Below are 26,148 nucleotides of genomic sequence, written 5' to 3'. Positions count from 1 at the left end.
TTTGAAACCAGTACCTTTATAATTTTACTTGAGAAAAAAACTTGAGCTGATACTTCAACTCAAGTATTTTTAAACTCTAATATCTATACTTCTACCTGAGTAATGAAGGTGAATACTTTTGACACCTCTGTCTTTAACACTCGACTTTTCCTGTTTTCTTCACTGACGGCTCTGCTTATAAAAATGGAATATGATACGCAGGTTATACAATTTGTGATAATTCTTAATTGTTGAAAACGCCGCCTTGTCCTCCTCCAGCTCCACCCAAGTAGATGAAACTATATACACTGATCAAAAGGTAAAACTGTTACATTCTATACAGATTCCACATATGCTTTTGGTTGTGTACACAATTTTATATATTGTGGGCGAACCAAGGATTTATCACATCCTCGGAGACACCCGTTAAACGTGGTAAATTGATTGGTGAACTGTTAGAAGCCTGTCAACTACCTTCATCTATTGCTTTGTTAAATGTGAAGGCCACACCCAAATCCAAGGACCCTGTTTCACTAGGCAATGCTTCGGCTGACCATGCAGCAAAAGAAGCCGCCAAATTTGGCTTACCTGTCTATGTAAAACTTTGCCCTTCTATACCCGCTAACGACCTGGCTTCTCCTAATGATGTAGCCCTCTTACAAGAGACTACTGATGTGAAGAAACACAGATTGTAGCTTTCCCATGGTTGTAAAAATGTAAATAATTTGTGGGTCAGCAACGACGGCCGCGTTGTGACACCCACATCCTTGTTCCCATGACTAGCACGTATGTCACATAGTCAGAGGTGGACAGAGTACTCGACCCCAGTACTTGAGTAAGAGTACAAATACTACTGGTCAAAATTTACTCCGTTACAAGTAAAAGTAGCTCAGTCAAAATATTACTCGAGTAAGAGTAGAAAAGTACTTGCTTTGAAAGGTACTTAAGTATCCAAAAGTAAATGCTTTTAAATTTACTTTAAGTAAAAGTAAGAGTAAGAGTAAATTTCTTATTTTCCACATCAGTAAATTACTATATTTTTTCTAAATTAATTTAAGGATCTTTTAACTCTTGTTTCTGAGAATTAACTCTTTGAAACCAGCTGCACTGATGTGCTGCTTTTAGAACCACAATGTTATATAAAACCTGCAGAAACACCAAAAACAAATCAAATGAATGGGATCATAAGAGGACAGCACATGATGCAGAGTTTATTAACAATCATGAACTGAAACCAAATGAACCTGCACCATCCAACTAAGTCTGGATCCCCCTCAAAGACCACTGCTTTACAAAAGGCTATGGGCTATGTCTTGACTTGTTGCGGCTCTGTCTTGACAAACGCAGGCTACTTTGGCGGTATCGTTTTGAGGAGGCTTGACGTATTTCCGCTTTACGTACATCCCAGTGGAGAGCGTGCACGGTGATAGGTCTCCTCCTTTGACAAAAACAGCTTGTGTCCAATAGGATTTTAGGGAAGAAGAAAAAAGAACAGACCTGAAAGTAACGAGTACTTTTCAGCCTTCCTAGAAATTTACTCGAGTAAAAGTAAAAATATTTGTCTTGGAAATGTATTCAAGTAAGAGTAATAAGTACCAAAGAAATCTAATACTCAAGTAAAGTACACATCCTCTGGATATGTACTTAAGTACAGTACTCAAGTAAATTTACTCCGTTACTGTCCACCACTGCACATAGTTGAGCAAAGGGGGAATGTGTCAGATAGTGTTGAAAGACTGATAAGCTCCAACATTTGCATTCTATAAAAATATTGCGAACATTATCAACACTTCCCCCCACCGTGACTTTTTTGAAGCTCTGCAAATAGACTTTATTCATATACCAAAATGTGAGGGATATGAAAATGTTCTTGTATGAAAATGTTCTTGTATGAAAATGTTCTTGTATGTGTAGAGAATTTTAAACTGGACTTAAATGGACAATGTTGACACCCGTCAACACCCATTAGGAAGCACAAACTCACGCTTCATGAAATTATTACGGGTAGGGGTAGAGTTATTACTATACCAAAAAATTCAGTTCTATGTGAAGAAGATGGACTTCCATGCCATGGATGAATCCACGATATCATTGTTCTGCTCTAACTTCTGCCGTTCAGTCAATCCACAGAAAAGTAAAAGCTGTCCAGTCTCCTCTTAGTGGCAAACCATGCCATAAACCTCCAACCCAGAGACTGGGTTTGTGTCAGAGAAAACCTCGCTGGTCCAAGGCTCAACACGTCCTGCTCACCACCGACACTCAAGTGTGAGGGGCGTCTAAGCTGGTTCCACGCATCCCACTGCAAGAACACAACTCCTCGACCATGCACCGGAAACCAGCCGATTCCTTCTTCTTCCTGTGGCGCCTCGTCAGAGCCATTGAAAGAAACAACGCAGGCAAGGAAAGCCCAGAAGTAGCTGAACTCCAATACCCAAGACCTCCACGACTGGAGGAGCAGAGGAGCAGAGGAGCAGAGGAGCAGCGCAGGCCCAAGAGGCAGATACATTGTACACACCGAGACATTCACATCTGTCACAGGAACAAGACTGAGAAAACTTACAGAAACCTAAAACAAGACCTATTACTTCATGTGATACCTGTTACATTTTGAACTTCAATTCCTCTTAGGAGCACTGCACCTGTCACAAACCCCCACAAACGAGACAATTATACTGTGACATCGAGATGTGACTCCACATACTCTCCTTCTGAAGCTGTGATTAAAACTGAATGTTGTATATTTATACCTGACCAATATGCCACCGTCCAAGAAATAACGGATCACTTGAAAGATATTGCCAAAATGTTACATACACCTGTCACGACTAGTTTGTTTGATTGGTTTAAAGAACACTTATGACACGTTGGTTAATTAATTTTTGAATTTGCTTTACTTGGGTTTGGACTCCTAATTGTTATTTGGTTTCTGACCACATGTCTAAGGTTTACTTGCAAAAATATGTATCACTCAAACTATTACTAAAATTATGTAACAAAGTATGTAACACTGTAAATCAAAAAAAAAAAAAAAAAAAATTGTGAATTGATGAAGCATTTTGACAGCACGCGGCCCCCTGCAGAGACAACGACGCTTTGCAGGTTGCCCCAGTCTCATACCCCCGCCTGCAGGGCTTTGAGCTGGACTCAACACCTTTTGAGGTAGCTTCAACTTCCTACCCAGCTTCCTACCCCCCTGCAGATCCCGACACCTTGGAAGTTGGTTCAAACAGACATGAATCACGAGAACACCCTAGGGGTAATTTAGAAGTCTGTGACAGTCATGCCAAATGTCTGATAATGACATTTGGCCACAGATCACATCTGACTGTAAATTAATTTTGTCTCTCACTTGACTTGTTTATTCCTGCCTTTTGTTCGTTAAACTTCTTGTATAAAAACCTTGTTACAAAATCACTCAAGGTCAGCATTTGAACCAGACTTTGGTCTGTGTAGTAACGTGCTCACCGCCGGCTGAATAAAAATCACTATACCACAAAGCGGACTTCTAAAATGCTTTTGATAAATTCCTCAACACACGCCTGACTCAGATTTCTACGGAAGAGTATCAGGGCCAAGCAGGAGAAAAATAAAAACAATATTTGAGAGGAGGAAGATTTTATTTTCATTATGCACTTCGAGAAAAAATTTGAAATGTCGAGAAAAAAGTTGAAATGTCGAGATTAATGTACAATTTCGAGAAAAAAGTCTAAATGTATTTCAACTTTATTCACGAAATTTCGACTTTATTCTTGAAATTGTATTTCCACATTAATCTCAACATTTTGACTTTTTTCTCGAAGTGCACAATAAAAAAAAAGTTTTCTCTCAATTATTTTTTCTCCTGCATGGCCCTGATACTCTTCCGTATATTTCCTATCCAAGACACTTTTTTCCTTTTCTGCTGGTTAAATTATTTAAAGAAATAAATGCTTGTATAATTAGGACTGTGGACCTTTTTGATTGATAGACGGCTTAGCCAATGGTTAGCTGTCATCACTTTTGCCGTCGATTGCTTCTCACTGTCTTTTAAGCTTCGCTTCTGATCTGGGAATATCAGTCATTCATATCTTTAAGACATGAATTGTCAGTTTGTCTCCCAGACCGTGACTCTCTGTGGGTCGGACCGGGAGGTCCGAGGATGAAGCTCGGCAGCCGTCAGCCAGCCGGGCGTCAGCTCTGATATCACCACCCAAAATGACATTTGAAACAAGACATCCTCTTGTAAATGTGTATTTATTGAGCGGAGCAGCCAGGAGCCGTGGAGCGTCCTCTCAGCATCCTTCCAAGTGCAAGTCTGCTGGCTCCGCTCCGGCGGCGTATCGGAGCGCTGCCAGCAACAGAATCAGAGTCAGCCTCGTACACTTTGAGCAGCGAGTTTAGGGCTGCCGGTTCCCAGCGGAGCGCCGCTAGTCCTCGCTTCTACTCTGGCAGCTTTCACTTCACGTCACGTTAGCAGCTCCGAGGATGTTTGGACCCATTTGATGGGACTGGATGTAATATTAATTAAAGCTGCAAGCAGCGATGACGACTCATGGCCATCGCCCCCCCGGGTTCCCCCCACATTCCTAGGTCAATAATACTATAAAAAGTGCCTTTGCTCTTCACATAAAACTCAACTTATCATCATAAACACATCAGAAATGACACCACCCACGACTCTTTATGTCAAAGCATTCAAAAGTTATGGCAGAAAATAGGAACTATGAAAAATCGACCAATCAGAAGAAGGGGCGGGGCTAATTTACACCAATGAAGGTTAAGGACTCAAAACCAAATCCGATGACACCACCCACGACTCTTTATGTCAAACCATTCAAAAGTTATGGCAGAAAGTAGGAACTATCAAATATGGACCAATCAGATGAAGGGGGGGGGGGCGCGCTTTTTGGCGTCTATCGTCGCCACGGTAACGCTTTTGACTGAGAAAAGTAATGTGCATCGTTGCAGGATCGAGATGCACATTTTGATGTAAAACACACCTGGGTGCACGTTACGGTTCGGGCCGTATTAATTCTCGAAGGAATGGCATATATTGCTCCAAAATTACGCGATTAATTCAGAATGTTTAAAATGGCCGACTTCCTGTTGGGTTTGGGCCATGGCGCCAAGAGACTTTTCTTTAAGTTGTGACATGATACAGGTGTGTACCGATTTTCGTGCATGTACGTCAAACCGTATTGTGGGGCTTGAGGCACAAAGTTTTCTAGGGGGCGCTGTTGAGCCGTTAGGCCACGCCCATTAATGCAAACCATTAAGAAAGAAAGAAAGAAAGAAAGAAAGAAAGAAAGAAAGAAAGAAAGAAAGAAAGAAAGAAAGAAAGAAAGAAAGAAAGAAAGAAAGAAAGAAAGAAAGAAAGAAAGAAAGAAAGAAAGAAAGAAAGAAAGAAAGAAAGAAAGAAAGAAAGAAAGAAAGGAGCAAGAAAGAAGCAAGAAAGAAAGAAAGGAGCAAGAAAGAAAGAAAGAAAGAAAGGAAGAAAGAAAGAAAGAAAGAAAGAAAGAAAGAAAGAAAGAAAGAAAGAAAGAAAGAAAGAAAGAAAGAAAGAAAGAAAGAAAGAAAGAAAGAAAGAAAGAAAGAAAGAAAGAAAGAAAGAAAGAACGAAAGAACGAACGAACGAACGAACGAACGAGAGAGAGAGAGAGAGAGAAAGAAAGAAAGAAAGAAAGAAAGAAAGAAAGAAAGAAAGGAGCAAGAAAGAAAGAAAGAAGCAAGAAAGAAAGAAAGGAGCAGAAAGAAAGAAAGAAAGAAAGAAAGAAAGAAAGAAAGAAAGAAAGAAAGAAAGAAAGAAAGAAAGAAAGAAAGAAAGAAAGAAAGAAAGAAAGAAAGAAAGTTTTCTAGGGGGCGCTGTTGAGCCGTTAGGCCACGCCCATTAATGCAAACCATTAAGAAAGAAAGAAGCAAGAAAGAAAGAAGCAAGAAAGAAAGAAGCAAGAAAGAAAGAAGCAAGAAAGAAAGAAAGGAGCAAGAAAGAAAGAAAGAAAGAAAGAAAGAAAGAAAGAAAGAAAGAAAGAAAGAAAGAAAGAAAGAAAGAAAGAAAGAAAGAAAGAAAGAAAGAAAGAAAGAAAGAAAGAAAGAAAGAAAAAGGATAAATTCCCATTGATGACATGTTTGTGTAACAAGCATGGCGGATCTGAGTCATTACAGTTTTACTCATTAATTGTTTTTTATTAATTCAATTTAATTGGTGTAGTTTAGTATTTAGTATCTTTTAGAGCAGTGATTTGGCTCCAAAGACTGAATGTGGTGATAGATTTATAGTTACAAAGATGGAGTTGAATTGGTATTTTTTTATCGTCATTTTTATCGTTATCAGGATAAATGCCAGAAATTATTGTAAAAGTTAGCATAAGCTAAGTCAGCCAACAACTGTGATTGGCAGGCGGATCTTGTTCTTGTTCCTGGCTGCCTCCCAGTTCCTGTTCTGTCTGCCCTTCTGCAACGCGGGGCCACGAAGTACAAGCAGAACGAGGAAGTGAAAGCACTTCAGAAAAACCCTCCGGGTAATGAAGTCACAACGGGGTCATAATTACAGCGTCTACGACTCTGACGCGAGGAGAAACACCTCCCACAATAAGAGCTGGGTATGAACTGACCCTTTACATGCCAACATATCCAACCGTCTATAAACTTCACATCCTTTACAGATTCATTTTGAAATTATTTCAGATACTTTTCACTTTCTCTGATGAAAAAAGGACCAAATTAAATAAAAATGCGCTGCATGTCTGGCTCCAGCGGCAAACAGGGAAAGTGGATGAATTTTGCAAAGGAATGTCAAGTTGGGATCAAATTTATTCTTCTGATGTTTGCAGCTCGTACAAGCGACGGTCCAAGCGAGCGCTGCGAAGCAACGCAGGGCAAGTTTATTTGTATAACACAGGGGTCGGCAACCCGCGGCTCTAGAGCTCTTTAGCGCCGCCCTAGTGGCCCCCTAGTGGCTCCTGGAGCTTTTCAAAAATGTTTGACCTTTTTTATTCCTTTTTTTTCTCTTTTTTTTCCTTTTTTTTCTCATTTTTTCTTATTTTTTTTGCTTTTCTTCTTTTTTTCTCTTTTTTTCTTCCTTTTTCCTTTCCTTTTTAATCTCGACATTTCGACTTTTTTCTCAACATTTCGACTTTTTTCTCAACATTTCGACTTTTTTCTCAACATTTCGCCTTTCGCCATTTGCATTCATTCTAACGTAAGACTTTTCATTTTTTGCGGCTCCAGACATATTTGTTTTTTGTGTTTTTGGTCCAATATGGCTCTAAAACATTTAGGGTTGCCGCCCCCTGGTATAGCACAATTTAACACAAGGTAATTCAAAGTGCTTTACATCAACATTGACACAATTAAACAGTAAATAACAAATAAAATTAAAGCTGCAAGCAGCGATGAACGGGCCCTCGCACTCATGGCCACCGCCCCCCATAAGCATATCAGAAATGACACCACCCACGACTTCCTATGTCAAACCATTCAAAAGTTATGGCAGATAAAAGTATTCTAGGGGGCGCTGTTGAGCCGTTAGGCCACGCCCATTAATGTAAACGATGAAATATCAAATTTATCGCCAGGCCTGGCTTGCATGCAAAATTTGGTGACTATCAAATATGGACCAATCAGATGAAGGGGGGGCGCGCCTTTTGGCGTCTAGCGTCGTCACGGTAACGCTTTTGACTGAGAAAAGTAATGCGCGTCGTCGCAGGATGGAGACGCACATTTTGATGTATAACACACCTGGGTGCACGTTACGGTTCGGGCGAAGAAGTGGCCGAAGAAATGGCAAAAATTTCGCCAAAATGACGACAATTAATTCAAAATGTTCAAAATGGTCGACTTCCTGTTCGGTTTCAGCCATGGCGCCAAGAGACTTTTCTTTAAGTTGTGACATGATACAGGTTTCTAGGGGGCGCTGTTGAGCCATTAGGCCATGCCCATTAATGCAAACCATTAGATATCAAATTTTACACCAGGCCTGGCTTGGTGCAAAATTTGGTGACTTTTGGGGCACGTTTAGGAGGAAAAAGGCCCCTCGTTTCATCAGAAGAAAGAATAACAACGACGAAGAATAATAAAAATTCCTACAGATACAATAGGGCCTTTGCACTGTAAGTGCTCGGGCCCTAAATAGACATAGAGTAATTCCATAAATGTATTTAAAAAACAAACATTTACATTTTCCCCTGAAGCCGAGGTGTGGCAGCTGCCGTACCTTGCCGTACCCAATGGCTATACGGTCAAAACGTACAAAGACTGGGTCAAATACAGTATTACAAAAGTAATCTGTGCCGATTCGTGCAATGAATCAAACCAATTTTGACAATTCAGGAAGTCCAGATGAAACAAGACGTTTTGTGACGATGATGTTTGTCAGTGACCTGAATATGTGCAAGTCCTGACGCAACAAGACCAGTGCAATTCAATCAAAGGGTTGAACAGAGAGGTCACAGCCAGCAGGAATCAAACCGACGTGCTTCTCCGAGTCTAACACCCTCTGTCAACACATATCTGCCTTGTTTTCCTCCGGAGGAGGAAGTGTTCACTCACAGGGAGACTAGCCGGCAGCACATTTACACGCGTCGCACTCATTCAAAGTTCTACTCCGATGCGTTCGGGGAATGGTTGCAGCGTCTCACACCCGTCAAACTGACACTTGCTGAGCGAACTTGAACAATGCATTACTCTAAACCCGTCCCAACTGAGTTTGGAGAAACAATTCAAAAGAGGAAAAGAAGATTCAGCAGTTCAGGTAACGGCGCCGCTGGCGGCCGCTGCAGGAGAGCCAATCAATCAGGGGGGACGCGGCTTATCAATCCCCCCGATGAAATCACTCTGGTGCAGAAAGGCTGGTGGTGGCAGATGCAGTGAGGGACTCCAACGTCTCACACTTATGTAGATATTGTTACCAGAACGGCTGTCGGTAAATCAAAATGACAGCGGTGATGGATTTCAACTTTTCGCAACTTTTAATTTAATAAAACTGCTGTAAAATGTTTGCATGTATATATATATATATAAATATGTATATACTGTAAATATATACATATATATATATATATATATATATATATATATATATATATATATATATATAAATAAATATACATATAAATATATATATATATTTGTGTGTATATATGTATTTTGATTTTCTGTTTTCTGTATTTTATTACAGAATTTTCTGTAATGAAAATAAATATTGCAAGCCTTTTATTATTTTAATATTGCTGATCATGGCTTACAGCTTAAGAAAACTCAAATATCCTATCTCAAAAAATTAGAATATTCTGGGAATCTTAATTTTAAACTGTAAACCATAATCAGCAATATTAAAATAATAAAAGGCTTGTAATATTTCAGTTGATTTGTAATGAATCCAGAATGTATGACATTTTTGTTTTTTTAATTGCATTACAGAAAATAAAGAACTTTATCACAATATTCTAATTTTCTGAAACAGTCCTGTATATTTATACATGTGTACAGAGCCGTCTGGGAGATTTGCAAGGCCCTGTGCGAAATGGCCGGGGGGGGGGGGCCCGCAAAATTTTTGGGTTTTTCAGGTCTGATCGGGTGTCTATATGCGCAATTTTAACTCTCCAATAATCAAAATACTGGATACCTTCCCCTGCCTCATCATCATCTCTTGCCTCGACGCGGGGCCCCACGGCTGCTTGAGACCCGGTCGGATCGGTGATTTTTGTAACAAATTTATCAAACAAGCCTTTCAGAGAAGCATTAAACTCTTCCATTTTCTTTAGTTTTTTTCTTTTTTCATCCCCTGATGGAAATTTCCTGAATCTGTCTCGTTCTCGCATCTCTGAATGCACAACACCGGATCCTGCAGCGTGGGAGTGAGAGGGGCAGGGTAACGGCCCGGTCAGGGTAACGGCCCGGTCAGGCGGGGGAGAGGTTTGTCCGTCAAGACTCCTCTCCCTGGCCCTGCCCCTTCTCAACCTTTCCCCGACCCTGCACCTAACCTGGGACTTGATGATTGGGCCGGAGCTTCGGGAGCTGCGTGCTGGCCTGTGGTCCCCACCCCTGGTCATCCCGCTGCTGCTTCCACCTGCCTGCTGTGCTGCTGACGTCCCTGACCCACCAGTCTGGCCCTCGGCAGGAGGGTCCCCCCTTATGATCCAGGTCCTGCTCAAGGTTTCTTCCCTCCTAAAGGGGAGTTTTTCTTGCCACTGTTTGGCTTAAGGTTTTTCTCCCACTAGGGAAGTTTTTACCTGCCATTGTTTATGTAATAATTGCTCGGGGGTTTATGTTCTGGGTCTCTGGAAAGCGTCTAGAGACAACTTTTGTTGTATTAGACGCTATATAAATAAAATTGAATTGAATTTAATTGAATTCTCTGGACATTGTGTGACAGTTTGTTCCAACTCCACCGTCTGGATCAGAGCAGCTTGTGTCTGCGCTTGGTCTGATCAGTTGTATTGAACAACAGACACGCGCATCATTGCACATATATTTATTGATATGCACAGACTAGTACACATTTAGGTCTGTAATGGAACGTGACTGTTGATATTTATAAGGGAAAGAAGGAAATAAAACGAAAAAAAAAAATGGCCCATAGCGCACACCCCTTGCGTCGGCCCTGTATATATATATATATATATATATATATATTCTTTTTTTATGTCACTTATTGGGCTTCAGGGAACAGAATGGAAAGAATTTCAAAATATAACTTTATTTTAAATGCAGATTCTGGGTTTGGCTGTAATTGTTAATTAATCAAAGAATTGGACAAATGAAATCCTGCGAGTCCTTTGGTGGAAACAGACTGGGCTCAGCCGGGCTCAGATGGCAAAAAGAAATAAATAAATGAACAAAAATCCCTCCGAGGCACACACACACACACACACACACACACACACACACACACACACACACACACACACACACACACACACACACACACACACACACACACACACACACACACACACACACACACACACACACACACACACACACACACACACACACACAGCTGCTGCAGATATGCGTCTCACGCAAAAACACACAAAAGAAAATGTATTTTTTACAGAAGCGAGTTGCAGATGAGGCGCAATTTTTGTCAACTCTTTGTAACGGAACAATGTTAATTAATTCAACCGTCATAATAAGTCAATAACTCTCTCTCTCTCTCTGTTCCAGCCACAGAAACACATGACTCTCAGCTGCTGCATGTATGATACATGTTCTGATCTGCATGTTCTGATCTGCTTTTACCAGGTTTTGCCGCCGCGTTAACGCCAAGAGCGAGTGAGGGAAGGTTTTATATCATCTAAATGCAACATTGCATTATTGTATTATTGAATTGTGTGGTCTTTTTAATTGATCTATATGAATTTTATATTGTACTCCAATTTTGTGGAAGAGAATTAGCACTAGCTATAAACTCTACATGCATCACATCAGCTGCAAGCTTGTATCTATGTTTGACTGCATTGTCCCTGTCAAATACATAAATAAATACAAAAATACCACAAACCTGGACTAACGGACCCAAAACCTGGACTACACTGCAAAAACTCAAAATCTTACCAGGAATATTTGTCTTATTTCTAGTTAAAATGTCTCATTTTTAGTCAAAAAAAATCTCATTACACTTAAAACAAGACTCATCACTGGAAAAAACAACAATTTTCACCTGTTTCAAGTAGATTTTCACTTGAAATAAGTAGAAAAATCTCCCAGTGGAACAAGATTTTTTTGCTTGTAATGAGAAGATAAATCTTTTTCTACTTATTTCAAGTCAAAATTTACTTGAAACAGGTGGAAATTGTCAAATAACAAGTTATTTTTCTGGTAATGACTCTTGTTTTAAGTGTAATGACATTTTTTGACTAAAAATTAGACATTTTAACTAGAAATAATACAAATATTCCTGGTAAGATTTTGAGTTTTTGCAGTGTGACTTATTTATTTGACCTAATATCAATGCTTTCACTGCAAAAACCCAAAATCAAAGTCTTATTTCTAGTTAAAATGTCTCATTTTTAGTCAAAAAAAATCTCATTATAATTAAAATAAGACTCATCACTGGAAAAAAAAACAACAATTTTCACCTGTTTCAAGTAGATTTTCACTTAAAATAAGTAGAAAAATCTGCCAGTGGAACAAGATTTTTTTGCTTGTAATGAGAAGATAAATCTTGTCCCACTGACAGATTTTTTTCAAGTGAAAATTTACTTGAAACAGGTGAAAATTGTCAAATAACAAGTTATTTTTCTGGTAATGACTCTTGTTCTAAGTGTAATGAGATTCTTTGACTAAAAATGAGACATTTTAACTAGAAATAAGACAAATATTCCTGGTAAGATTTTGAATTTTAACAGTGTAGAGACAAAATCATTTAAATTAAAGATTGAATGTAAAAACGTGTAAGATGGAAACCTCACTGCAAAAACTCAAAATCTTAACAAGAATATTTGTCTTATTTCTAGTTAAAATGTCTCATTTTTAGTCCAAAAAATTCATTACACTTAAAACAAGACTAATCACTGGAAAAAACAACAATTTTCACCTGTTTCAAGTAGATTTTCACCTAAAATAAGTAGAAAAATCTGCCAGTGGAACAAGATTTTTTTGCTTGTAATGAGAAAATAAATCTTGTTCCACTGGAAGATTTTTCTTGAAATTTACTTGAAACAGATGAAAATTGTCAAATAAAGTTATTTTTCTGGTAATGACTCTTGTTTTAAGTGTAATGAGACTAAAAATGAGACATTTTAACTAGAAATTTTGAGTGTTTGCAGTGCACATCATCTGCAAACTTGTATCTATGTTTGACTGCGTTGTCCCTGTCAAATACATAAATAAATACAAATACAATCACATGTTGTGCACGGGTCCAGGTTCCATGTTAATGAGTGTGTGAGGACCAGCACGTCCATACCGGATCAATACCGGCCTTCTCACCCGGGTTCAGGCCGGTCCTCTCCACTACATGATGTCAATACTACTCCCATAATAGAGCACAAAAGCTTCTCTAAAGAGAAGTAGAGGATGACAAATGGAAATATCACCTTCGATTTCCAGATTAGCCATGCAGTTGCCGACCATTAGGAGGTTCCTTCTGCTGTGACCTTGACAGCCGCATGTAGGACACTGACATTATTACACTGACATTATTACTGACTAAACTAACTCATGCTGATCTCTGCTACAGCTGAAGTGGTATTCATTACCTTCGCTTGGTTATGGGAGGGCTCATAATGTCATCTGTATACATACATATATATATATATATATATGTATATATATATATATATATATATATATATATATATATATATATAGTACTGTTCCATATCTCCATATTTAGAACAATATGTTGCACCAACTACGCCAAAACACATTCCTTGTATGTCCAGTAACTTACTTTTTATAACCTTTTTATTATAATAAACCTTTTTCTGATATATATATATATATATATATATATATATATATATATATATATATATATATATATATATATATATATATATATATATATATATGAATATATATATGAGAGAGAGAGAGAGAGAGAGAGAGAGAGAGAGAGAGAGAGAGAGAGAGAGAGAGAGAGAGAGAGTAACTCCACTTCTCTGTCACTCCAAACCAAAAAGAAAAAAGTAGAAATGTTTAGAAAAAAGTAGAAATTTTGGGAAAAAAGTCGAGAAAAAAGTCGAAATTTTGAGAAGAGTCGAAATTCTGAGAAAAAAGTTGAAATTTTGAGAAAAAAGTCGAGAAAAAATCAAAATTTTGAGAAAAAAGTAGAGAAAAAAATCAAAATTTTGAGAAAAAAGTCGAAATTTTGAGAAGTAACTCCACTTCTCTGTCACTCCAAACCAAAGACTCTCGTTCATCTTGGAAGTAACTGGAAGTTACTCGTGTCATTTGTTGATGTTTTTTCCAGGATTCTGATTGGCTAGCATGACTTTATCTTCTCGTATATATATATAGTACTGTTCCATATCTCCATATTTAGAACATACATATATATATATATATATATATATATATATATATATATATATATATATATATATATATATATATATATATATATATATATATATATATATGAGAGAGATCGATCCTTCTGGCTACACTCTGGAACTACTGTAATACTGATCTCTGCAACAGCTGAAATGTTCATAATTGCCTCCGGTTGTTTATTGAAGGGCTCATAATGTTATCTAGGCCAGAGATAGCAAAGATTTCACAATCTGGGTTTTTTTTTTTTCTTCCAGATTTGAATAAAACATTTCCTCTGTTCAATGATGCTTTAATGGAAACGTCAGTCACGACTTGCTCTGCAAATGCACGGGAACATCCCCCGACTTCCAGTGTGACAGCTAAAACTGACACTCATCTATTCTTCTTTACTGTTCACTTCTGCACACATTTCTAATTCTCAGATTGGACCTTTTTTTTCTTCTCTTTTTGACTCAAATACCAACTGAAAAAAAGTCTCATTATACACCGAGACAATAAGAAGAAGACGATCAAAACAGACTTTGACAGGGCTCTTCTCTGTTTTGTTATCCGGAATCATTGAGAGTTTGAGCTGATGTTCAGGTACAGTGCTGTGACACGACAGCCGGTTCACAGGCTGCCGTGTAAATAATCTTCTGGGAGCCTGTTAAAAAATGTATGAGACGATCAAATCTGAGGCTGTCGGGGGGAATTTGCACAAATCCTCTCAACAGTAAAGTTACAATAAAAAGTTTGAAATGGGAGACGGAAAAGCTGGAGTTCCAGTATCGCTTGTGTTTACATTCATAGCAATGTTTCCGACTATTGTCCTCTTTCCAAATGAGACAATATTTGCATTCTGCTGTTTGTGTGAGCTGGAGATCGGCGACTCCAAACATATGCTGCAGCATTTCGCTGCATAAACCAGCGGCGCTGGCGACAAAACGCTGGGAAAACCGTGAGATGTAAAAGTCAAGATTAAGGTTTCTACTGAAAACTTGTGAATGAATGGTGATGTGAATGTGCTGATCCTGCCTTTTAATTTTAATTTTACTTTACGGCACTTTATTAATTTGATGTCTGTAGTTATTCTTTAATTTAATTTTTTTAATTTTTAATTTATTTATTTATTCATTTATTTATTATTATGTTATTTTTAATTTAATTTTTTTACTGTCTGTGTGTATGTGTGATTGTTTGAGGGGATATATATATATATATATATATATATATATATATATATATGTATATATATGATGTATATTATATATTGAAAATGCGTATATATATTATTATATTATTAATTATTAATATATATAATACATATAATATAATAAATAATATATATATATTATTATTATTATTATTATTAAAATATATATATATATATATATATATATATATATATATATATATATATATATAAATATATAAAATACATATATATGATGTATATTATATATTGAAAATGCGTATATATATTATTATATTATTAATTATTAATATATATAATACATATAATATAATAAATAATATATATATATATATATATATATATATATATATATATATATTATTATTGATATATATGTATATGTATATATATATATATATATATATATATATATATATATATATATATATATATATATATATATATATATATATATATATATATATATATATATATACATATGTGGAACATTTTTTGTACATTTGGCATAAGTTTTGATATGCTTGTTGAACTTCAATAAAAAATACTGTTAAAAAAAGAGGTTTCTACATGATGCAATCGTGACCCGATGTTTATCTTCCAAAAAAGAGCCATTAGTGTTATAAACAAAGCAGATTATCGAGAACCAACAAATAGATTATTCATAAATTCAAATGTGCTTAAATTCAGAAATTTAGTGGACCTTAAAACAGCACAATTTTCTGTTTAAAATCAACAATAAAACACTTCCTGACAGCATTAAGAATCTCTTCCAAAGCAGAGTTAGCCAACATGAACTAAGAGGAACATTTATGTTCAGGAAAACAAAGAACCAACGTTAAACAACGATGATCTCAGTGACAGGATTAATCTGTGGAACAGCTTAGATACAGAAATGAAAATGTGGAGCACGTTATTACAATTCAAAAGCTCCTAGAAATACAAAATGATTAATTAATATAAAACAAAGGTATAATACACATAGGCATGTACTTATGGACATGTATATGTGTGTATGTGTATGCGTATGTACTGTATGTGTGTGTGTATGTATGTATATATATATATATATGTGCACCCATGCATGTCAGACATCGTTAGATGCGTCTCCATCGTGCCTCGATGGGCATTACTTTTCTCAGTCAAAAGCGTTACCGTGGCAACGCTAGAGGCCAAAAAGCAAAAAAAAAATGCGAACATTCGGACGCTTATTGTTCGGCCGAACTTTATCGTAGAGACATCGTTCAAACTTTCAAAGCAGCGAGAGGGGACGAATGGACAGTAAGGCCCATATCAACATTTCCTGGAATTTTCTAGTTTTGTTTATACTCGGGCAACTTCTCATATGGATTTATTTATGTATTTTGTTTCATTCTCTAAATCCTAAATACACTAGTTTTTAAAAGCTAACATTTGTTTTTGTGAAAAGGGTAGGCATCATAAGCTTAGGCTTCAGTCTACACCTTTTGGTCCTTGGTTTTTAGTTAAAATTGTATATATATATACTGTATGTACATATATACAATTTTTTATATATATATATATATATATATATATATATATATATATATATATATATATATATATATGTTACAGTTAATGTAGAAAAACGGCTATTTTGCAAAATAGCCGGCTAATGATCAAAATAACCGTCAGGGCGGCTAATGTAGAAAAACGTCTATTTTGATGAGTACATAGATTTTTAAGCTCATGGTGCGCAGACATCACATTTTTAATCATCTCTCCAGTCTCGATGCTCCGGTCATGCCGTGGCAATTATAGCAATTATTCTGAGTCCAAATCCCATGCAGTATATTCCTAAATTGAGTATTCCAAAACGAATAATGCAAACTACAGATCACGTCATTGGCACCCCAGAATAGAGCAGCACCGAGGTTGCAAAGCCACACCTCTACCAGCCTTATAGGTCTGGGAAATGTACTCGCAAATATCCAGTGTGACAGTCTTTGTGGGGAAACATCTATTCTTCTCTTTGCACCTCCAAAACAGACAAACAGTTGTTACGTCTCTCTCATGGAAGGTGAAGCTCCTAAACCCGAATCATAATGAGATGAGGCCTCTCCTCCTCCTCCATTTGCACAAATTGATTAAACCAAAAGAAACTGAGCAAACGTAATTCATTTGGTAGATAGAGTCCAGTTACTACAGAGTAGCCTACAGTTCAGTCGAATGGATGAAATTCGCGCTTCAAACCAGTCACTTATACATTAACATATATATATATATATATATACCAAAAAATGATATATTTTTTTGTATTACACTGATGATTTACACCTGTTGTGGAAATTGAAAGGACCAATAAACTAAACTAAACTAAACTCCATGGAGCTGTAATTAATCTGCGGAGGAGCTGTTGCTATTTTGACAAAAAAAAACATCTTTTCTGTAATCATTTTGTTCATTATTTCCTTATTTTTATAACTTTGAAAAGTCAAACTTGTGCTTCAGCGAAGTGCTCATGATTAAAAAACAAAAATAAAAAGCAGAGTGACTAAAACATTAATTTTAATTAGTCCGTGGATCAGAGAAAATATCACTTTGAAGTTATTTATTCGTTGTCACTCAGTCAGACTGTAATTTCTTTAGTAGCTTCTCCCCGCAACATGCAACTGCAGGATACTTTTGCATAATTTTCTTGCACGTAATGTTTCTTCCATAAAGTTGAGGCAACACAGTCTCCATCAACTGCTTTATGAATCTCTCTGAGTTTTCTTCTGCGGTTATTTTGAGTCGGGTAACTGTGTCCGGACACCAGAACCGACCTTGCCTGATTGGATAAATCGTGACCTTCAGCAGTGAATTAAAGCTCCGGCAGCGAAGCTGAGAACGATCTCAGTCCTGGTTAAACATGTCCCTCTTTAACGTTCATTATACTCCTGAAACCCACATCCAGATTCTCTATTTATCTCCATTTCTGTTGTTAATTTAGCCAAATAAACTCAAATGAGACCAAAATCTGCAGGACTGCTTTACCTACAGTGAATCCTGAAGATCCAAACTGGTCCACTGGCTTAAAGTTGGGAGTAAAAGTTATGGATTAATCTTTTTCTAATTTATTTTAAATGTCATCTTCGTGCAGAAGCTTTAATTTTGCCTCCATCTTCTTCTAAACCGGAGTCACGACTCATCTTGTGTTTATACTGGTCTCTGGTCTCCCAGTCTCGGGTCTCTGGTTTCCCAGTCTCTGGTTTCCAAGTCTCAGGTCTCTGGTCTCCCAGTCTCTGCTCAGTCCCGTGTGGGCCAAGCCTTAGCGTGAGAACTGGCAGGCGGGGATTGAAGGGGAAACCCCCTCCGCGAGAAAGGTATAAAGACGGGGGGCAGCCGGAAGTTCAGTGAGAGTCTGCTGTGGGTCTAGTGCACAACGCCCAGCCGGGGTTTTTAATGGCTGCTCTGCCTGGACTGTCCGGCTCTCCCAGTCCTCTGTGTTAAGGTAAGAGTTTAGGCCAAGCCCCTTGTGATTGTATGTTGCTCTGTCATTTGCGGGGGATAACTTGACACAGAGTTATCGTAGCAAAGGGCAGTTGTGTGTGACTCTTTTCTTTGCACTGCTTGCTTGCTAATAAATGTATTCATTATAGCAAAAGCGAGTGTGTGTCTGATTCATTTTTGCACAGCCAACCGCTCTCGAACCATAAGTGATATTTCTCCCAAAACACTCCCAGTCTCTGGTCTTCCATTTTCTCGTCAGTCTCTAATCAGTCTCTGGTCCCCCCACCGCCCGTTAGGGCGTTTGTTCCTGAGGATCCATCATATTAAATGTCATTGATGGCTCGTTAGTATCGTTGATATTCAGTTCTGAGGAATCAGACGACCTTTTAATCAGATTATATTTCATTTTTCATGATTATTGATCCCAACAGAACGTGTCACTTCCTGTTATCCAGCTAATAAACAACATTGGCACCTGCATCCCAATCAACATGTATTTCAGTTATTTAAAATCCTCCACTCCTACCAGTTTTGGGGTTGATGGAGAAGAAGTTCTGCGGGTTGCCGGCGCTGATCCGGTAGCTGAGGCGGCCCGGTTTGGCCGTCAGGTCCGGGTCCTGCGCCTGGATCTGGATGACGGACACGTCCTTGGGAGAGTTCTCCATGACGACCGGGTGGTAGATGGGGTCCGAGGTGAGGGGGGCGTTATCGTTGACGTCTTCCACCTGAGGGAGGAACGGGAAGATTAAAGCGGCACTATGTAACTTTTCCACCTTAATATAATATTTCCAGAGTCATTGTGATGGAACATCAACTTCCAACAGGTTTAATGACACCTCTGTCATGGTCTGAGGGGTCTGTATCACCTTCACTGGCACTATGTAACTTTGAGGAGCATGGTAGGAACCCTGCCACACTAAAAAACTACACATTTTTACGGCTTTGACTGCTTTACGGCATACGTCACTTCCCCCTCCTTCCCGATTCGTAGTCGAGACGAAAATGGGCGGGGCTTGAAGTGCAGCTCCGCAGAAGCTGGTAACCCGTCCACACAACAGACGTGGGGAAAAGATCGCTAATGGTTTAACTTTTCACCGCTTTCCTGCTCGGAGGCAGAACCACGGAGGCCAAGTATCTGATATAACAGAGTAAAAGAGTGAAAGAGTCGTCGGCTCGCTTGGAACGCGGCTGTAACGACCAAACATTACGTTCCTCAGTAAACAAACAAACACTCACAGACCGGTCAGATCATTCAAACGGGTTTTATTCCCCACTTCTCCAGCTAAACGCAGTTGTTGGCCAGCTCTCTGCGGTGTGATTAATTTTGTTGAGGAAAAAATATGAACTATTTGATTTGTAGCTGCAGAAGAAAAAAATAATCTCACAAGGAAAAAGAAATATTGCTCACGCCTCGGAGCCTCTTCAACATAATATAGCAGTAAAAAAAAAGAAAAGAGAAGTAAGAGTAATACAAAACATGTACTGTATGTTGTACTATTATACTAATTTATTGAAACACATGGCGAGTCAAACATTTACCAAAGCAGCTGCCAAACATTCCTAAACAAGGTAGTAAGACGGTGGTTCTGCAGAACTGCGGCAGTAAATCCTTCTAAAGAGTGCAGCTCCGACGAGGAGCTCCATTCTTTAGTAGGGATTTCATATGGATCCAGACCGTTAATAATCATTATTTTCTCCATATACCGCTCCCTGGCTTCCTTGTTTAAGGTATCCCGGTAAATTCCAGTTCCTTTCCAGCAGTTTAACATCTTTTTTTTTGCGTTCCGTCTGTTCACTTGGTGAAACAGAAAAGCGTCCCGTCTTCTCTCAAAACAAATGCAGCGACGGGGACAGGAGTTTTCCGGCAGTACGCGCTGGTGCTCATGGGAAATGTAGTGTTCTTTCTGGTAAAGCACTACCGCTTTGGTCCAAAAGATGCCGCCAAACTCAGAAAAGCTGAAAGTTACGTTGTGCTGCTTTAAAGAAGAAGAGAAAGAACGTGGAGGGAGGAGCCGGAGAAGAGCCGAGCTCGGCAGGTTCTGCTGGGTTCAGTAATTACCAGAGCTCCGTGTCGAGGTCGATCTATTATCCATCACAAAAATGAACAAAGAGACTCCTCCAGCCTCGTGATATTAAATTCATGTTCAGCAGAAACAGCTATCACACTTTAGGAGTGAATGTCTTGCAGCTCCGACGCCGTGAATAATCGTGGCGGAGAGGAGAGAGCAGAGCGGTGATTGATCGTCTGCTGAGCGCCGCGCAGAGCCAGGACCGTCCGGCCGCTGAAGGAGAAGCACCCATGGGTGATTAATCCCTGCTAAAGGCCAGAGGTGACGCATCCAATCACATCGGCACATCTGGACGCCCCAGGACCGAAGGGACGGTGTCTGTATCTGAGACGGTGGATTATTAGGTACCAATTAAAGCAGAAGAAGAAGGTGTTTAAAGTTTATCTTTGTCTCACAGACTCAGCAGTGAAAACAATTATGGTTTAATAGAGAAACACGTTTATTCCTTCTGGCTTTGGCAGTGAGAAGCATCGTGACTGTTAACAGGCTGAGAAACATCGTCTTCTGGGGCAAATTATATTCATGCATCCAGTCGAGGGACTGGGACACTGGTACGACCCGGTCTCTGGTCTCCCAGTCTCTCAGTCTCTGAGTCTCTGAGTCTCCCAGTCTCCGGTCTCCCAGTGTCTGGTCTTTCAGTTTCTGGTCTCCCAGTTTCTGGTCTTGTCACGGCTCAGACAGGACAGAGAACCCAAATGCACAACACCAGGCAGATCAGAGTCCAAGAGGCAGGCAGGCAGAAACAGAACAGAACAGGATCCGTGGCTGGAAAGCGAGGCATCTACACTCGACAATCTGGCAACAGGTATGAGGAAATGGGCCGGTATGTGAAGGGGAAACTGATGAGGGAAACCAGGGTTGTTTCCGAATTTGCATACTGTACTACAAGTATACACTGATTTGGGCAAAGTGTAGTAAGTAGTATGCTGTATGTGAACAGAAGGAAATCTGCAGTGTGCGAAAAATACCCAGATGTTTTACTGATTTGGAAAAAAATCCTCAGCATGCATCAGACCAGCCTACCTTGCTTACTATATCCCAGAATGCAATGCGGCCTCGGCCGGGCAGCGCTTTTTTCTTTTTTTTCTCAAAGCTTTATTGAGAAAACAGCTGCATTCGGACAGTGATGTGATGTGAAGGCAGAAAGAACTAGTTACACCGTGGAGAGGGAGGAGGAGGAATATAAATGTAAGTAACTTTAATATATAACCTTTTTAATTCAATTTAGTGTAAGGACAACGATTAAAAATTGTGTGTTTTTAATAGTATGTTAGGTTTTTGTTAGTTATCTTAGCGTGCTTGCTACGTAAATAAAAGTGAACTAAGTGTTATGACAACGTTATATATCGGTAGTTCGTTGTATTTTAATGAAATAACTACTTTTCATTGCTGTGTTTTGACAGAGAATTTGTCCGGGAGCTGAAATAAATAGATGCAGAGAGAGGGTTTGGACAAGGAGGAGAAGATGGAGAGAGAGCTACTCGACAGAGAGAAGAAGAACTTTTTTTAATAAGAAAATAAAATGAAATTCAATAGACTGATATGTTCATTTCAATACATTTATTAAAATCCCTTTCCATCCCTTATGTCATTTCATCAATGAATGTGGTTTTACTGCTATTTCAACATTTAAGATAAGATAATCCTTTATTAGTCCCACATCAATTTGCAAAATATGGCCCGACTGGAATCGAACCCACACGCTGTACGTAAGTCGCCTACTGAACCCGTTGAGCTATAGCTTTGTTTTGTCTGTAGTTTGTAGTTTTGTCTGAATATAAAGTGAAGCTTCATGTTCTCTTTTTTTACTAGATAGATGAATAAAATTCTATGTATCTATCTATCTATCTATCTAGTAAAAACATGAAGCTTCACTTTATATTCAGACAAACTAACGTGACAGCTACGACTGTTATATTTCATCTATTAAACCAACATTTATTTTCATAAATTATTTATTTCAGCCGGCGACAATTCTCCACAGAGCTGCAGTTTCTCCCCGGGACGACGCCGTAGTTTGACCCGGCGATCACGTCTGTTCTCCGGCCGTGAGCTGCTGATGTTACCATGGTAACAGCTGCTGATGCGGCCGGACCGGCGGCTCTTTTGATCCCCGGAACATCAGATCAAATTTCTTAACAGGCGTTATTTGGAGAAACTTGCTACTAAACTAAACGGTTACTTTTACGCCTGAAAAGATGTTAAAACGTAATAAAGTGGCATATTAACAGCACTACAGCTGGAATAACAACAGCTTCTAGTCCAGTGTTTCTCAATCCTGGTCGTCGTGGGCACCTGTCCTGCATGTTTTAGATGTTTCCCTGCTTCAACACACCGTGATAAAAGTACCTGTGTCATCAACAGACTTGTGCAGACCTTGGTGACAAGCTAATGAGGACCTTTAATTAGAATCAGGTGTGTTGGTGCAGGGAAACATCTAAAACATGCAGGACAGGGAACACGAGGACCAGGATTGAGAAACACTCTAGTCTGCTTTTAAATCTCATCTTTTGCTGACGTTTTGGTGCGAGATGCATTCTGGGATACACTGTAGCACACTGCTGTGTGAACGGTCTGCTGGAGCAGCGTACTGAATCCTTCATTCAGTAGGCAGTATTCAGTGCATACTTTGCAGTATGTAGCATGTAGTGCGGTAGTGTCCGAATTCGGAAACGACCCCTCTCTCCCCTGCAGACCACGCCCCAATCCTGCACCCTGCCACAGTCTCCCAGTCTCTGGTCTCCCAGTCTCAGGTCTCTGTTCTCCCATTTTCTGATCTCTGGTCTCTCAATTTCTGGTCTCCCAGTGTTTGGTCTCCCAGTCTCTGGTCTCACAATTATGGTTTAATAGAGAAACACATTTATTCCCTCTGGCTTCTTTCACTGATGTCAGATGTAAAGCGATGGCAGTAATAAGCATGGTGACTGTTAACAGGCTAAGAACATCCATCTCTGACCAACACACCAACCCCTCAGCAGAGTGTCATTACTTAAGGGTTTTTTTAAGGGTTTCTCCCCCCCACCCCCGCTGGAGGAGCCTCTGATGGATCACCGTCGTTTCATCAGGACATGGTGGAAGGATGTGCAGTGTTGGCCATGATGGTTTTAAACATATACAGCTTCCCTCCCTGCGTGGGGAGAACTCCCCGGTGCAGCTCTGAGCCTCTTCTCTCTGATTCTGCTGGGTTTCTTTGAGCCGGCGGTTCTGACGCTGCTGCCCCGACAGATGACTGCAGATAAAACCGCACTTCCCGCCAGAGACCCATCAAAGATACACACCATCTTGATAAAAACATTTAAGAAGCTCGGCTTCCTCAAGAGGCACGACGAGCTCCGTCTTCCCAGATAGCTGGGCTGTTGCGTCACCTTTGCGGTTATCAGAGTGAACTCAGGTATCTTTAGTATCTTTAGTCTTTAGTCCTCCAATATTTGCAGCTGATTGGCTGATTCCTAAAGCCACAACCGTCTCCTTTATCCTCCCGGGATCAGGACACGGTTCTGTTCCTGAACTGAGCCACAAGTACGGAACTGTATCGTCTTATATGTTAAAAGATATAACATTTCAAATACATATACATATATATATATATTTATATATTTATATCTACATATTAATGTTCCATATTTAGAACAATCCGTTGCAACAACTACGCCAAAACAAATTCCTTGTATGTCAAGAAACGTACTTGGCAATAAACCCTTTTTTGAGTCTGATTCTGATCTATAGATATTTATATGTGTGTGTATACACATATATATATACATATTATATACATTATACATATATATATATATACATATTATATACATTATATATATATATATATATATATATATACATATTATATACATTATATATATATATATATATATATATATATATATATATATATATATACATACATACATGTGTGTGTGTGTGTGTATTTTTAATCTCAAATCGCAAAGGTGAACATGTTCTAACTTTTTTTTTTTTCTTGCAATTTTAGTCCATCTTATTTTTGTGGCTTTTTTTCAACTTGTTTTTATTGTAGCACTTTGAGATTTGATTTAAATATAGAGTGCGTTTTAAATAAAATGTATTTGTGGCAGGGTGGAGAGGTTGATGGGACACACGCACCTGTGTCCCATCCGCCTGAGTGGCTGGTTCTCTCCACCCTCTCCACTCCAACAACTGTAGACCCCCTTGCTGCTGTCCAGTCCCGCCTTATCAAGGCTGGCAGGGTGGAGAGGCTGACGGGCCACACCTGTGTCCCGTCAGCCTGAGTGGCTGCAGCTCCTCCACCCTGCCACACACCCCCAACGCCAAACTCGCGCCGGGGTCCGTCCGGCCGAGCTTACTCCCCCCCCGCCCCCCTCGGAGCGGGAGAGGAACCGCCGTCTGCGCCCCCGGGCCTTCCTGGGTCGGGCGGCCGTCCTCGGCGACAGGCCGACCGCCGAGAAAGCCGCGCATCCGCGCCCGTGGCCGGGGTGCGTCCAGGACCACCCCCTCCTATGTCACGCCCCCCTGCTGGTCCGTCCCCGGGACCGCCTCCTCCGTCACGGCGCCCTGCTGGTCCGCCTCCACCTACGCAGCTGACTCCGCCTCCGACTCCACCTCCAACTCCGCCTCCAACTCCGTCCCAGGAGCCGTCGCTTGGCGGCCCGCAGCTTCTGCCTCCCGGCCTCTCAGCTGCGGCGCCGCCAGCTCCTCCCGCACTGCTGCGGCGACCCTCCGGCGTGGCGCAGGGATAGGTCGCTCTGCGGGCATCAAAGCCGCCAGCACAGCGAGCTGATGCCCGCCCTGGTCCCAGCGCAGGGCGGCCAGGTCCGCCATGGCATGGGCGAGCACGTCCAGGGCCCGTTCCGTGCCTCTCCGCCCCTTCGGGCCCCACGTTGGGCGCCAGTGTAGCAGTGTGAGTGCCACGGGGGCCGACCGACAGGATGGAGAGGACACGGAGTTTAGTGTGACCTCCCTCTCTGCTGTGCTGAGGCATTCATTCAAGTGTTTAAGCTGCAGAAATCTTATTCTCAAGCTTTCCAAGTTCTCCTTCAGAGTCGGTGCAGAGCAGTAATAAACATTCATTCCTAACGCAGCAGAAGACTCTCAGCTGAACATGAAAGACAAATGAAAGCAGTCACGTGCCTTTCCCCACCTCTCTAGCGCTCTAATATCCAACCTCTCTATCTGAACCAGACAGCTGAGACAGATACACACCAGCCCCTGCAGAGACGGTACTTAGCGTTACCGCGCCGCGCCAGTTTCCAGCCAGTGTGGTCTAGAGGTGGGTGGGGGTGAAGTCAGAAACCTGCTGGGGGGTGAGTGGGCCACACTGGGTTATGATAGGTAGCTCTTTCTAACCACACGGCAGAATAAACGCTCACATTAACGCCACCTGGATTCCTTTAACGTAGTTTTCTAATAGACTATTGTAACAGAATATTATGTTGAAACACAGCTTCTCTCAGTTTACTTTTGAAACTAGCCATTCCTGTG

General features: G+C 39.9%; 1 protein-coding gene across 1 annotated transcript in view; it reads right to left on the bottom strand.

The window, feature by feature from the left end:
- The window catches only part of LOC133459398 (protocadherin Fat 3-like), a 299,910-nt gene that overhangs the window by 222,012 nt on the left and 51,750 nt on the right, over nt 1–26,148 (bottom strand). Inside the window, exon 10 of the mRNA XM_061739291.1 lies at nt 19,131–19,329. Within this exon, the coding sequence (XP_061595275.1) occupies nt 19,131–19,329 (199 nt within the window). The remainder of the gene's footprint in view (nt 1–19,130; nt 19,330–26,148) is intronic.

Source organism: Cololabis saira, chromosome 14 (assembly GCF_033807715.1).
Source record: "Cololabis saira isolate AMF1-May2022 chromosome 14, fColSai1.1, whole genome shotgun sequence".
Lineage (NCBI taxonomy): Eukaryota > Metazoa > Chordata > Actinopteri > Beloniformes > Belonidae > Cololabis > Cololabis saira.
Note: the sequence above shows the minus strand (reverse complement) of the source record. Positions and strands in the feature narration are given on the sequence as shown.